This window comes from Enhydra lutris, unplaced genomic scaffold (genome assembly GCF_002288905.1).
Source record: "Enhydra lutris kenyoni isolate GAN:26980312 unplaced genomic scaffold, ASM228890v2 scaffoldscaffold22, whole genome shotgun sequence".
In the NCBI taxonomy this organism is placed as follows: domain Eukaryota; kingdom Metazoa; phylum Chordata; class Mammalia; order Carnivora; family Mustelidae; genus Enhydra; species Enhydra lutris.
Genome location: NW_019154106.1, coordinates 28,423,055 through 28,437,757, shown reverse-complemented (window position 1 = coordinate 28,437,757; position 14,703 = coordinate 28,423,055). Strand labels below are relative to the sequence as shown.

The window sequence follows — 14,703 nt, the reverse complement described above, 5'->3', positions numbered from 1 at the left end:
TAAAACACTTTTAACAAATGTATGTGGTTGTTGAGTGGCTAACATAATCTATTTTTCAAAGAACTAGATGCTCAAACCCAAGAATTAGAACACTTGACTATAAACCTCTTTCCCACTTTAAACATGAGTTTTGTTGATGCTAACAAAGTTGTTTAAATAATCTAAATCTCAGAAAAGCTGGTCATCTGAAAAAAAAAGGAGGGGTAATACACACATACCTCAAAAGGTAAACTGTGGTTAATCAAATATCCCATATAAAGTACTAAACACAATGCCAGAATATATTAAAAGAACAATAAATTTGGGCTATTACCATTGAGGCCAGTAATCAGAATAAAGGAAAAATCACTATAGTAAGATACAACTGAAAATCAACTATGAATTTTTAAAATGTAACTTGAAATCTTTATTTCTAAAAATCTGTTCTAGAAAAATCTTTCACCTCCAAAAATATCTTCATTAGGTAATGTCCACAGATTTTTTCCATAAAAGTAGTTTTGCAGATCTACAACGAAAATATAAATGAAAAAACATTTGCTTACATTTAAGAACTCCAGTTCAATTCCATGCATATTTTAGGTAAGAACCGCAAAAACTTTAAGTTATTGCAAATGTATTTAAATTTAGAAAATAAGTTGCCTCTTGGTAAAAATATAAAAAACTCCCACCTTACTAACATTACATTTCTAAAGACAACTTTTGTCTAGAAGAGTTAATGGGACTTTTCCATTTTTATATAGATTATTGGAACGAATACTTGAATTCACATTAGTTTTTCCTATTCAGATAGGGAAGAGATGAAACTGAGAAATGAAAAAACTGTGTGGTAAATTTAACTTAAACACAAAGCACAGGAGAAAAAGGACCATTAATCGGGGCAGCTGGGTGGCTCAGTCAGTTAAGCAACAGACTCTTGGTTTCAGATCAGGTCATGATCTCAAGGGTTGTGAGTACAAGCCCCGCATTGACTCCACAATAACCACGGAGCCTGCTTGAGACTCACTCTCTCCCTCCGTTTCCCCACCCCCTGTTCACATGTATGTTCTCCCTTAAGAAAAAAACAAAAAAAGTTTAAAAATTGGAACACTGTAAGGGGAAAATTCAAATAATCTTATCACAGAAACAGGGAATTTTAGAAAAAACAAAACCTGGGACAGCTGAAAAATGTAAACATGAGCTGCATATTAACTTGTATTAGAACACTACTGTTCTTTTTCAGTATGATAATGGTATTGTGGTTATGCAGTAAAATATTTTTTATATAAACAGAGAAAGATAAAGCCTGTATGCCCAAACATAACATCCAGTCAAGGTAGAAGGTCTATAGGTATTTAATATTCATGTTATTCTTTCAGTTTTTCTATTTTAGAATTTTCATAATAAGAATCTGAAAAGGGGAGGATACCCAGCTGGTTCCGTCAACTCTTGATCTTGGAGTCATGGGGTTGAGTCCCACATTGGGCATGGAATATACCTACTTAAAAATAAATAACCTCGGGCATCTGGATGGCTCAGTGGGTTAAAGCCTCTGCCTTCAGCTCAGATCATGATCCCAGGGTCCTGGGATTGAGCCCGCATCCAGCTCTCTGCCTGCTTCTCAGCGTACTTGTGATCTCTGTCTGTCAAATAAATAAATAAAATCTTTCAAAATAAATAAATAAATAACCTGAACCTTCTTATAAATAAACAATGGAAGAGCTTAAGTACAAAATCCTAGGTCACCGGATTTCAAATTCTGTGCCATTTCTATTTCTCCATACTACCCTTTATAACCTACAAATCTCCCACATTTCTTTCAAGAAACGACCAATTCTTCAAACATCTTTTCTGCACTACCAAAAATTGACAATGCCATTGTTGCAGTAACAGATAATCAGGGATAAATGTACTAATGCAGTTGAGACACAAAGCAAATAACCACCCCCACAATTTAAAGGACTGTGTTGCAGACACCTATATGTAAGTTCTTTTGACTTGGAATGTCTGTTCTTTAAATGTAAATCTCACTATTCTGTGAACTCACCAATTCAAATTTACAATCAAACAGCCAGCTTTTAGGAAAATACCACTTCTATGGTTTAAGCAATCTTTAGTTGCTAATAGAGAAATTATTTCCTTTAAAGTGTTAGCTTTCAAATTTGTGCCTCAAGCAGCAATTAAGTACTTTAAAAATATAGCATTTGCAAACACAATGAAATACTTATCTAGATAACTTTTCTAGACTTTTTAAACTCACTTCCTAACCTATTTTAAAGCCAAAGACCTGATGATTTAAAATATATATATATATATATTATTTGAAAGAACTTGCCATTTAGCTAATAAATCAGTAAGATACTAATTTTCTGTGGCCTACAGTGATTCTCATAAAACTAGTTAAGTTTTTATAAACTTATGAGTTGAAGAGCAAATGTTATCTTCCCCATGTGATTTATGACAGAATTTAAAGGCATTACTGATAGAGTATGAGATATGAGATTTGGAAAACTTGCTACAATCATAAACCACTGAAATCCTGTAAATCATCATTTTTCTAACTCACTAACTACTGTTTAAAAGAAAAAAACGTGGAGGGGAGCCTTGGTTAAGCGTCTGCCTTCAGCTCAGGGTCAGGCTCCCTGCTTAGCGGGAAGCCTGTTTCTCCCTCTCCCAGCTCATGTCTCTCTTTCTCAAATAACAAAATCTTTAAAAACTAAAACCAGTTACTATTTAAAAAAAAAAATGTGGAAGCAAGTAAAGGAAAGCTGGTACTCTCCAATAGTTCTCAAATAAACTCGAAGTTTGAGTCTATTTAATAGAGTACCTACTTACACTCAACAATAAAAACACACACACACACAAAAACTAGGTAATCTGTCAGAAGAACATCAATGATTCCTGACAAAATTGATTAAAATTTCAAAATGAAGTGAGTGGTTGCTGAATGAGAAACAGGAGTTTTATAGTCATAGTATATCCCCATTATTTTATTAATGACAAAAGGAGAAATAGTGACTATGCAATGGAGAAAATGGTCAGCACGGACATCACCAGTAAGAACATCATGTGCCTCTGGATGAGAGAGTGAGGACACACAATTATTTACAGCTTCTCAGCTACAATGTATATAACCTGAATCTGATGAGGAAACACCAAAGCTAAAGTTGAAGAACAGTTCAACATCAAAAGAGACTAAAGAGGAATGACAATTATATATAGTAACTTTGAAGATGCTAATCTTACTAGGAAATTGCTATAAAGGGCATGATTAGAACAATTAAAAAAAGTAGAACATGGACTATAAAGTTTGATTAATGATAGGGTTCCAGAATTTTTAAATGTTTATATATGAGAAGATCTGTTATTAGAAAATACACCAAAATGGGGCACCTGGGTGGGTTAAGCAACCAATTCTTGATTTTGGCTCAGGTCATGTCAGGCCCAGCACGGAGCCTCCTTGAGATTCTTTCTCTCCCTCTCCATCTGCCCCTCCCTGCCTCTTAAAAAAAAAAAGAGAGAAAAGAAAATACACTAAAGTGTTAAAGGTTGTGATGTATGCAACCCAACCTCCTATGGTTCAGGGAAAAACAGGATTGATAAAGCATGTCAAATGTTAAAAACTGGCCAATCAGGGCAAAGTATGTGTAAGAGTTCTTATATTGTCCTTAAACTCTCCTCTAAGTTTAAAGTATTTTCAAAAAACAAGTTAAAAAAGCAAAATGGCAGTTTACAACCGATAAAAGCAAAGCTCTTATATTCAACCCATAATAAAGCTGATTAAATCACGAAATCCCCAGTGACTGGCATGCAATTTGAATCTTCCACTCTAAATGATAATCTAAATAGTGATGTTTATGCATTTTCTCACCTAACGTATCCTAATTAAGAGAACGACAAAAGGGGCGCCTGGGTGGCTCAGTGGGTTAAGCCGCTGCCTTTGGCTCAGGTCATGATCTCAGGGTCCTGGGATCGAGTCCCACATCGGGCTCTCTGCTCAGCCGGGAGCCTGCTTCCCTCTCTCTCTCTCTCTCTCTCTCTCTCTGCCTGCCTCTCTGTCTACTTGTGATCTCTGTCAAATAAATAAAATCTTTAAAAAAAAAAAAGAGAACGACAAAACCCCAAGAAATCACTTATTAAATGAGTTAAATAGTTTAAAAAATGGTAGAAGTAGTTAAAATAAATGTAGAGATAGTACAGGAAACTTTTGTTGACAATCTTCCCCAAATACTTTTAAGCTCCCTGAGTGTCTAACACTTTCATGAGATAGTTTGTTAAGGTAATGAGATTTTGACATTAAAGTTTAATGAAATTTAGGTATTACTTCAGCTCTTCTACAAGTACCATTGATGCAAAAATTCTCAATTTTAAGATGAAAAGAGCCAACTCTCCTAAGGACAGCTATAGACTGGAAAGAATAAAATTACTATTTTTAAAAAAGTCTTATTTGATTTAAAAGCTACCAAAAGCCACTGAGGGAAAAAATTTTTTTAAAATAAGGAAACAGTTAAAAATGGTTAAGAAACAATACACTCCTCTGTGTGGTGAAAAATTCAGAAACCTTACTACAAAAATAGCTAGAAATAATGACCAGTTCTTTGTTGGAACACTCCATTTTCCAACCCCCCCCCAAAGAATGAGTGAGTAGTATACATAAAGAGTCACGTACTAATTAAATGCATGGATATTGGCTAATAATCTGAAAATAGTAAGATGTGGTTGTGTTCTTGTTTAAAGACTCTCAAGGGTTAAGGGTTACTTATCAAAAAAAAAAAAAAAAAAAAACCAAAAAAAAAACAAAACAAAACAAAAAAAAACACCTGCAGTGATTTTAAGCCATACTCTCCAGCTAAAGTGGTCCCCCCTGAACAATGGGATTCAAGAGTTTACTTCGATGATTATACTGTTTTAATCAACAGGTTTACAGAGTTAGAAAATTGGGTTTCAAACCCACAAATAAAGTCAGCAACTATAAAACTGTCGAAGTTCATTAATAAACAACCACAACCCTGCCTGCAGATCTAAAAAAATAGTCACCATACTGTCGGGAATACTACCAAGTACACAACAGACACTTCTAAGATTACTTCTAGATTGATTATATATTGAGTGATCTATCACAGTATAGTCAAAAGAGCAAGCCAGGAGACTAATGAATCACATTGTAATTCAAATACAGGTAGTATTTTGTGAGGTATAAAACACACTCACAGCAGTAAGATTCAATTATTGCCTTTTTAAGCCTCAATTCCCCAAACTAGATGCCAGAACACCTGAGTTTCCACCTGCCCATCCTGTGGAGACTGAGTCAGCATTAATGGTATGCTAATTGCCAAACCTGCAGGGTTTAAAAGTTTCCCAAGTGATCCTATAGCACTGTAGTTTCTAAACTTTTCTTCTAAGGAGTAATATCTTGATTTATTTCACTCACATATGAGTTGGCTAAACTAATTCATCTTATCTTCCAGCTATGAATTACGGATTTAAACTTAATGTCCTCTTGGGGTTTAAATATCCAATACTTGCATATTCAGTTTGTTGAATAAAAAAATTTTTCAAGAAAATCATAATCGCAAAAGGGTCAATACTCTTTTTTTTTTCTTAAAATTCAACATGAAAAAGTTACAGAAAATGTTCTCATTACCAGATTCTTTCCCTTGGTACGATGTGAGGTGATGGGTATTAATATTGTGGGTATCATTTTACAATATATGTATGTATTGAATCTTTATGTTGCATACCTTAAACTTATGCAGTATTATATGCCAATTATGTCTCCACACAACTGGAAGAGAAAAAAAGACTATTCCCCATATAGACACATGTAAACACTAATAATAATATTATCTGTATATGCTAAAACTAAAATTTTGTATTAAAAAAAAAGGTCATAATTGAACACATTTTATCACATAAATAAAAGTTATTAGAAAGCTTTAGAAAAGCTTTGGGACCATTCTATTGGCCTTAATACATTTCAAAGCATTATTTCAAAACTACATTTCAATCCTGTCTTTGACATTAGATTTTTGTTTTGATTTAGATCACTTAGTATTACCAAACTGAAAATTTTTCCTTGTGGGGTGAGGGGGTCACATGGGTCTCCTAGCATACAAGTTGGTAAAACTTACCCCAGGTTATGCTTCCCTGAGCCTTAGAAAAGTCGTTTAGTTTCTCAACAAGTTGTATTCAAAGCAAATATTCACAATTTTGTTGAAATTGCTGTGGATTCTGAGTATGTGGGGGAAAAAATTTATACAGACTTCAATTTATGCCATTACATCAACCAACTGTTTTCTGTTCCAAAGTTGCTAAGAGCACAACTGTTTAGTAATAAAAATTAAAGTTAAAAAAGTTAATTATTTACAAGCAAATACATGCATTCTTGTCCACATTTCAAAATACAGCTTTTAATAGACATCACCAGTATATTTTAGAAATCTTCAGTTCTTGGAAGTGCCTTGAACCAGACTCATTCAAAAAGGAAGAGCTGTTTGCAAGTTGAAAGCACAAACTAAACAAACAAAAACAATGAACCCATTAGAAAATATTTGAGCCTTTGACTTCAAGGGGTCTTTTTGCTTGTTTTTTAAGAGAAAGTCAATTAATTGCCACCTGGTTTCCTTATGCTCAAGTTAGAACCAAAAATGCAGAGCACCCTCAAAAGGCTTTTCTGTTTGGATTAGTTGTATTTCCAATTATGGAGATTTTACTCTATAATATTAGAAAGGGCTTATGTGTGTTTATTCATGGATGCCATGATGCAGCATAATTTTAATTAATACCTCTTGGAATAGGGGAAGTGGGTCATATACCAAAATAGTCCCCTAAGATCTTGTATGATGCCCCACACTTGAAAAAAAATTAACACTATTAGGTATTATACATTAAGTATTGTTATTCCACAAATGCCCAAGAAATTTAGGCTAGAGCATTATCCACAGGGAAACTACAACTGCATTGCCCAAATGGCCCTTTTTGTTCCATAAATTTTAGAGTATGTGTGCTTTTTATTAAAATCTGATTAGAGATGCCTTTTCCACATTTTCAAAATATACCATAAATCTTATTACACAAAATAAAGTAGAATATAAAGAAGCTGGGTTAAAAATTTGAGTCTTTTCCAGAGGAAAAAAGATGGAGCACTGCCTTTTCAATGTTTATCGGTGACTGCAAAGATTATAATTTTGCTTTATGAAGTGGAGAAATAGAAATATATAACCTATTAGGTTGATTAGTACAAGGTTTTGCTTGAAAATAAATCACTACATTTCATATAAGACACTAAACTATCTAGAAGATAAAGAATAGAAAGTAAGATTTTTAAGAAAAGAAATATTATCTAAATTAACTATATCTTTCTGCGAAGTAGTTTTATTATACATTGCCTGGGTAAAGAGAAAAGGCCTCAAGGGGAAAAGAAAAATGTATAGATCAAGTTAGTATCAGTGAGAAACCTAAACATCTATGCTACAATAATGGAAGGGAATATGGACGAGGTAGTTCAATAAAACCCGAAATAAAAGTTTGCTACTTTTAATAGTAAACACACAAATATCTTGTTTTAAAAATAGTATGTAATTAGTCAAAGCACTTTCAGATATATGATTACTCAGTTCTGTGTTTGCAAATCATTCCTGTTTTTTTTTACACCCCTACACTACATTTATACATGCATTTGAGAAACTAAAGGTTAAAGATCACGTTGTGGTTTAGAGTACAATCTGAATAATCACACAGACATGGACCAACATTTATTACAAACAGGAAAAGAGCAGATCTATAAGAAAAGAGTACAGGTTTTTTAAAAGAGATTGCAAGCTCAAGTATAGAAAAGAAATTATAATCTATATGATAATGCAATAATTTTATCTGCATTTAAAAAATCACATTGCTCAGGATATACAGAACATTTTAACAGTAGTTTGAACTGCTACTTAGAGGAATTAAAACAGTATTGACAGTGGAGAAGTTTATTTCAATTTAGGTCACTCATGTTCCATGCTGAGTTCACTTCCATTTTCCAAGAGGAAAGGTATTTTTAAGAGTCATTTTTTCCCAAGTAGAAAGGTTATTTTGAAAAACTGAAAGGTATACTTTACAACCCATTTTATAAGGATTCAGTTTTTAAAATCTTTTAAATAAAAAGCAATCAATTCTCTACATACTTTTATTAAAGAATTACAGCTTTCACAGATAGCAAAATACATTGTTGCTATTACCAACAGCATTACCTTCTTCATTTCTCCTCCAGCTACGAATAAAAATCATCACCCTTTTGTAGGAAAATTTCTTATGAATGTGGCCCAATTCAAAACAAATTACTTCTACCAGTAAAATATTGTATCTTACATGTAGTCGCACTGATTACCTAGCTACATGAAAAGCTACAGAAACCACAAGGGGAAAAAAGAACTTCAAAAAGAATATGGCAAAACCATAAATGTTCTCAATTTTGTGAAATTTAGTAACCCTTCTGACTACTCCAAAAAGCACTGATGCTCTGACTGGGTATTCCACTTATATCTGATGTTTCTATACAATTAACATATGAAACACGAAAGTAATCTGGTCTAATTCTGAATTTATGTAATTATAATAAGTACATCGATGTTGGTCCTAAATGTCCTTTCATTAGACAACAGAGAATTTTATCTCCAACAATTTCTATGCTTTAGCAAAAAAACTAAAAGTAGGTAATGAGCTATCCTTTTAATTTTACACAAGTAGCTAGGTACTGCAGATGCCACTGAAGAGAAAAGCTGATACACTGGCAAATATGAAAAATACCAGATTAGTGTCATTAGCTTCTTCACTAAAAATTATTTATATTATACTCTCATTTGCAACTGATGCTGAGGTTTCAAATTTAAAAGCAAAAAACCCAAAAAACCACTTTTTGCTACTTTGTTCTTAAGATTTACAAATTTCTTTGCAGAAGCAAAATTATCTCGTTATCAGTGATGTATGTATTTTCATTTGAAAAGAACTAAATGTATTAGGACTCATATGCAGTGGTTTGGCTGACCATAAATAAATGAAACATATTTTTCCCGCCACGAAGTACCGAGTTAACAACAAATGTATTAAAAAAACTTTATTTTCTTGAGAGTGCATACAAAGATGTTATGTAAACGCTGTTAGTATTACCTTTAATGTGAAAACATTTCTTATTACTTCAGATTTTACTGTTTTATAAATAGGTCATGTGTCTCCAGAAACATTAAAGGCCACAATGGGTGTTATGACCAAAGAAAATTTTAGCCTCTTACAGGCTAAACAAAGTACAAAATGTGAAAATAAAAAAATAAAGAGCAAATCAGGAAAGAGAAAAACACAGCTCAGGATATGCATTTATGAATCAGCAATTTAACATTTTAATTCCTAAACCAAAAATGTCAACTTTACAAAACACACATTAATATATATTCTTCACCATTTTTCTCAAAAGATGTTTTATACATACATTCATATTTGTGTATATGTGTGTGAAATAACTGCAAATATTACCAATTAAATAAATTGGGCAACTGCTAGCACCTCTGAAACAGTAAATGGAATGAGCTTGTTATGTAGACAATTTTCAGCCCCCTGAAATAATATCTGGTCTTGGGATTATTTTTTAGAATGCAGTTGGTATTTTAGCTAGGAAATGGGAGAAACATACTGTGTTCATACTCACAGAATGGATTATCTAACTGCCTATTTCAGTTTAACGTATGCTATAATAAAATACATGAATAAATACTTGAACATTTGAGAAATTTCTAAAACTAAAGGAAGTACTGTTTCATTATACAAAAACTATTATGTATCAATTATGTTCATTTCTGATGAGTTTGCATATAAACTAATGTGTCTGTGAAATCAAACTGGAATGCAGACCAAGTACAGGTGATCCAGGTTCCTTGCTTTAATGAGTATTACAAAGCAGCACTGGGTTCAGCATACTTCAGACAGGCCTACTCACTCACCTGGTGAATTCCACGCCAGTCTACTCTGATGATTAAATATATTAAGGAAAGAAATGGTCCCAAAGGATAAGTGATGAAACCTTAAGGATATGGTCTTGGGCCAAAACCACAACCAAACTCCATGTAAGGTACAATCTCTCACACATACAAACACACACACCACATACACAATCACACAAAAATTTAACACACACACACACACACACACACACACACGCAATGTTCCTGCTATTGTCCAGTAATTCCCTCCCACTTCCAAAGTAATACACTATAAACTACAGCACAAATAGAGTAAGTACACTGTAGCCTCAGTTTAAACTGGGTGTTGGTTGGGTCCATTATGAGAAGCACATCACAGGTGGCACTGTGTTGCGAAGTCTGTTTAGTACTACTGGTGACTAACGCGCTCTGAATAGGTCCAAAACAGACCCATATATTACCAAACTTTAGTCATTATGGAAAAATGTTATGAGGCTGCAGTGTATTTGATAATGTTGAGAATTTAGATTACAAAATTAACATTCAAAATAAGAATACTTCATAGTATAAGTTATAAAGAGAAATGGATAGAATTTTCACTGTAATGTGGATACCACTCCCATCTCACCCCTTCCATCCCAATAAATTATAACCTGAAAGATGATTACTTGGTGCCCCTGGTATCAATACATTAACGCTTTATTATCATCTTGACTGCTAATTCCAGTTGTCAAAAATGAACATTTCCCTTCTAATCATAATCAAGAATGAGGACCTTACTCTTTAAAATAAACATGCCTGATGTAAAATTTTAAGACAGTTAGAAAGCAAGAAAAAGAAAGAAGTATCACTGGGTAAATTATGATTAAACATATTTGAATCACATTAGCTTATTCCTGAATAATGTAAACTTTATCCTATTAAAAAACCTTATCTTCAAATTACCGAAATGCTTACATTTATTGATAAACCATGCATTTTCACAAAAACCTGAGATAATTTTTCACCTGTTTCATTTCACCACTCAATATACCCTATGAAACTAAATTAATATTTCTGTATTTTCTCATAATACCATTCATATTAGTTTGTAAGTAGGAATAAAAAGAAATGAGTTCTAAATAAATGACACAGGAGGCAATAAATTGACACATGACAAGTAAATAAAAGGCTAAAGCACTCCAATACCATTGAAACTGTTTTAATGTTGTTGCAACTCCAAAATGCAACAATCATCAGCTTGTAAAGACCCAAAATTCAAAAATTCATTTTAATTACTCCTTCAAACCTATTTTACAAAATAAAGGCAAGAGACATTTAAATCCTCCTTGTCCTAGTTGTGCCATCTATGTTCCTAACTTGTTTTCTATCACTCTAGTGTATGCTGCAATTCCCATCAGATGCTATATAAGAAAAAATAAAATAAAATATTAACCTCTGCTTCAATGTATAGTTTCCAGAATCTGCCAGAACTGGGGAACTGGGCAACAAGGCGTTCATAAGTCTTCCGTGCTTTGTCTATAGGTTGATTCTAAAATTGAAAACCAATAAACAGCATTTACAATGTTAAGATTATGAAAATATTATTTACTGCAGAACCAAGTAGTGTGATTGGACCCATAGAGAAGGAAATGTAATCCTATATCACTAAACCTGTGCCTCTCGAATGAGAATGCTCCAAGCGTCAAGGTCATATGGATTCTCTTCTAATTTCTTTTCCGCTTTCTTCACCTTCTCTGGGACATACTCAGCTGCCTGGAGGAAAGAAAAATAAGGAACTGATGTTACTGTTTTAAAAGTTTCATGCCTAATTTAATCCAAGCACAGTTATCAGTCCCCAGTACAAAGCATAAAAATGTCCTTTTACAAAAGAGGCCGGCATTTTCTACAATCTATATATACTATGCTATCGTAAGTCACCTGCATAAAAACAAAATTCAGTGATCATGTACTTTTAAAGCCATTATTAAATTTAAGCAAACCCATCTTTTACATAAACATAAAGCAGCCATTCTCAAACACTGTGGTCTCAGGACCCCCTTTATACTCTTAAAAATTTCTGAGTATGCCGAAGAGCTTTTGTCTATGTGATTACTTCAATATTTACTACATCAGAAATTAAAACTAACAAAAATGTTAAATATTTATGCATGTACAATAAAAAATTATTTACATGTTAACATAATGCTTTTATGCAAAATAAATTTAAAAATTCAGTGAGAATATCCTATTTTATATATTTGCAAATCTGTTTAGTGTCTGATTTTTTTAAAGGTAGGTAGCTGGATTTTTCTGCTTCTGCATTCAATCTTCTGTGATATCACATCATGTAAAAATTCCACTGTACTCTCATAAGAGATTAAGAGTGAAAGGGTAGAAATAATTATCTAAAATTTACTATGAAACTATGAACTCACAGATCCTCTGAAAGTCTTAGGAACCTCCCAGGTCCCTGGACCAATTTTGAGAAACACTGCTATAGAGCATTCATCCTGAGCCACAAAAGAAAAAGCATGAAATGACATGGAAATTGTATTTTGATGTAAAGGTTTTCAAAACATGATTCACAAATTGTACATACAGCATCATTAAAACTATTAAAAAGGAATTTGCAGTATTATATTTTGTACTAAAATGTTTAGTGGTCACATGTGGGTAACAGTTTCATTTTTATTATAAAAATATAATCTAAAAAAAGAGTAATGCCTAAAATAGCCAGCACCTGAGGCAAAAATATAAGTACTACTCAAATTGTTGTTCAGAATACCACCTGGGTGGCTCAGTCATTAAGCATCTGTCTTCAGCTTAAGTCATGATCCCAGGGTCCTGAGATTGAGCTCCCCCACAGGGCTCCCTGCTCAGTGGGAAGCCTGCTTCTCCCTCCCCCACTCCCTTGCTCGTGTTCACTCTCTGGCTGTCTCTCTGTCAAATAAATAAATAAAATCTTAAAAAAAAAAAAGTACCACTATGTGCCAGGAAAAAAAAAGTGATATTCAACTAAGTCAGATAAATGTTAATTTTTAAAGTTGTGTTTTGTCTTTTTACAGGACTTCTTGAAATCTATATGGCAATACAGAATAATATTTAAGAGGAGACAGAGAGGGAAACACTGCCCCTAACAGCTTTATTTTTTTCAGTGGCAATTAACAACTCATAGAAACATAATGTCAAGGGGCACCTGGGTGGCCCAGTCATTAACATGTCTGCCTTTCCCTCAGGTCAAGATCCTGCGGGGCGGGTCCTGGATGAAGCCCCACGCCTCAGGCTCCCTGCCCAGCGGGAAGCCTGCTTCTCCCTGTCCCACTCCCCCTGCTGTGTTCCCTCTCTCACTGTCTCTATCAAATCAATAAATTAAAAAAATCCTAAAAAAAAAAAAAAAAAAAGAACAAAGAAAAATGTCAAAACCCCAGATGGGAAGAAACTTTAGTCGTGGGTTTAGGGAAAAAAATATACCTGGAAGTAGTACACTCTTCTTTGGAATAAATTAGTGTCTACCACTGATAAGTATACATTTTATTTAGAAAGAAAAACACGTTTTAAAAGACCAATGTAGGGGTGCCTGGGTGGCTCAGTGGGTTAAAGCCTCTGCCTTCGGCTCAGGTCATGATCCCAGGGTCCTGGGATCGCATCAGGTGCTCTGCTCAGCAGGGAGCCTGCTTCCTCCTCTCTCTCTGCCTGCCTCTCCACCTACTTGTGATCTCTGTCTGTCAGACAAATAAATAAATAAATCTTTTTTTAAAAAGGTAATTTTGTATGAAACTCGTATTTACTAATATATAAGAGCTCTATAAGTAGGCTAGCTCAAGAAACTAAAACTGGAAAAGTTTAATAAAGGAGGACTATTGGTCCCAACCACACATTAAAACACAAAATGACATGGCAAAATGGTGTGGTAATGGTTCATGAATCACTGGTTCACGACAGTTGAAAAAGAGAATGATATATGGAAAATGAACAAATAAAGGTGATATTTCAAAACAGAATAGTGGCTTATTCAAAGCACAGGGTTAGAATAACTGTATAACCATCTATCAGAATAACTACAGTCAACTTTATCAAAATAAGGTTGAATTCCTATTTAACCCTTTCTACCGAAGTAAATTTCACATGGGTCAGAGATTTAAACACTAATAACAAAAAAGAACTAGAGGAAAACATAATGAAGTGGATCTAAGGCTTTTCAGAAGCCTTTGAAGAGAGTACACTTAATTCGGTTTAAATTGTGCATGAAAAATTATCAAAGTCAAAAGACAAACCTAAAAAATAGCCAACATATTTGGCAGAGTACTAAATTTATTCATGTACAGTCAATAAAAGATCAGCAACTCACAAAATGGGCAATGTACTGGAAGAGTTCATAGAAAAAGAAATAGAAATGTAAGCCATAAGACAGAGATCCAAAGTGTTTTATAATCAACGTTACACTGGCAAGACATTCTCACACTGTTGGCAGGGGCAAATAGTAATGTGATCAAAATTTAACATGAACGTTGACCCTGAATTCCACCTTTGGCAACTTCCACTGTACACATGCACAAAGGTGTATACTGAAGAACTACTACTCGGCTGTTTGCTGTTGCATAAAACTAAAAATAATTAAAATAATCACATATAAAAGAACGGACTAAATAAATTGAGGAATTTATAATCACGAAAAAGAACAGAGCACGGAAGGTCTATAGACAGCAACATGGAACTATCTCCGTAATACTGGGTGTAAAAAAACAAACAAACTGGAAGATGAGCTGGGAAGAGACAGAGGCAGACTCATGGA

General features: G+C 33.7%; 1 protein-coding gene across 1 annotated transcript in view; it reads right to left on the bottom strand.

Annotated features, from left to right (window-relative positions):
• Positions 1 to 14,703, bottom strand: part of LOC111149507 (cleavage stimulation factor subunit 3) — a 68,658-nt gene that overhangs the window by 41,890 nt on the left and 12,065 nt on the right. The window contains exons 2-3 of the mRNA XM_022506603.1: positions 11,583 to 11,684; positions 11,365 to 11,460 (exon numbers count right to left, since the gene is read on the bottom strand). Of these exons, the coding sequence (XP_022362311.1) occupies positions 11,365 to 11,460; positions 11,583 to 11,684 (198 nt within the window). The remainder of the gene's footprint in view (positions 1 to 11,364; positions 11,461 to 11,582; positions 11,685 to 14,703) is intronic.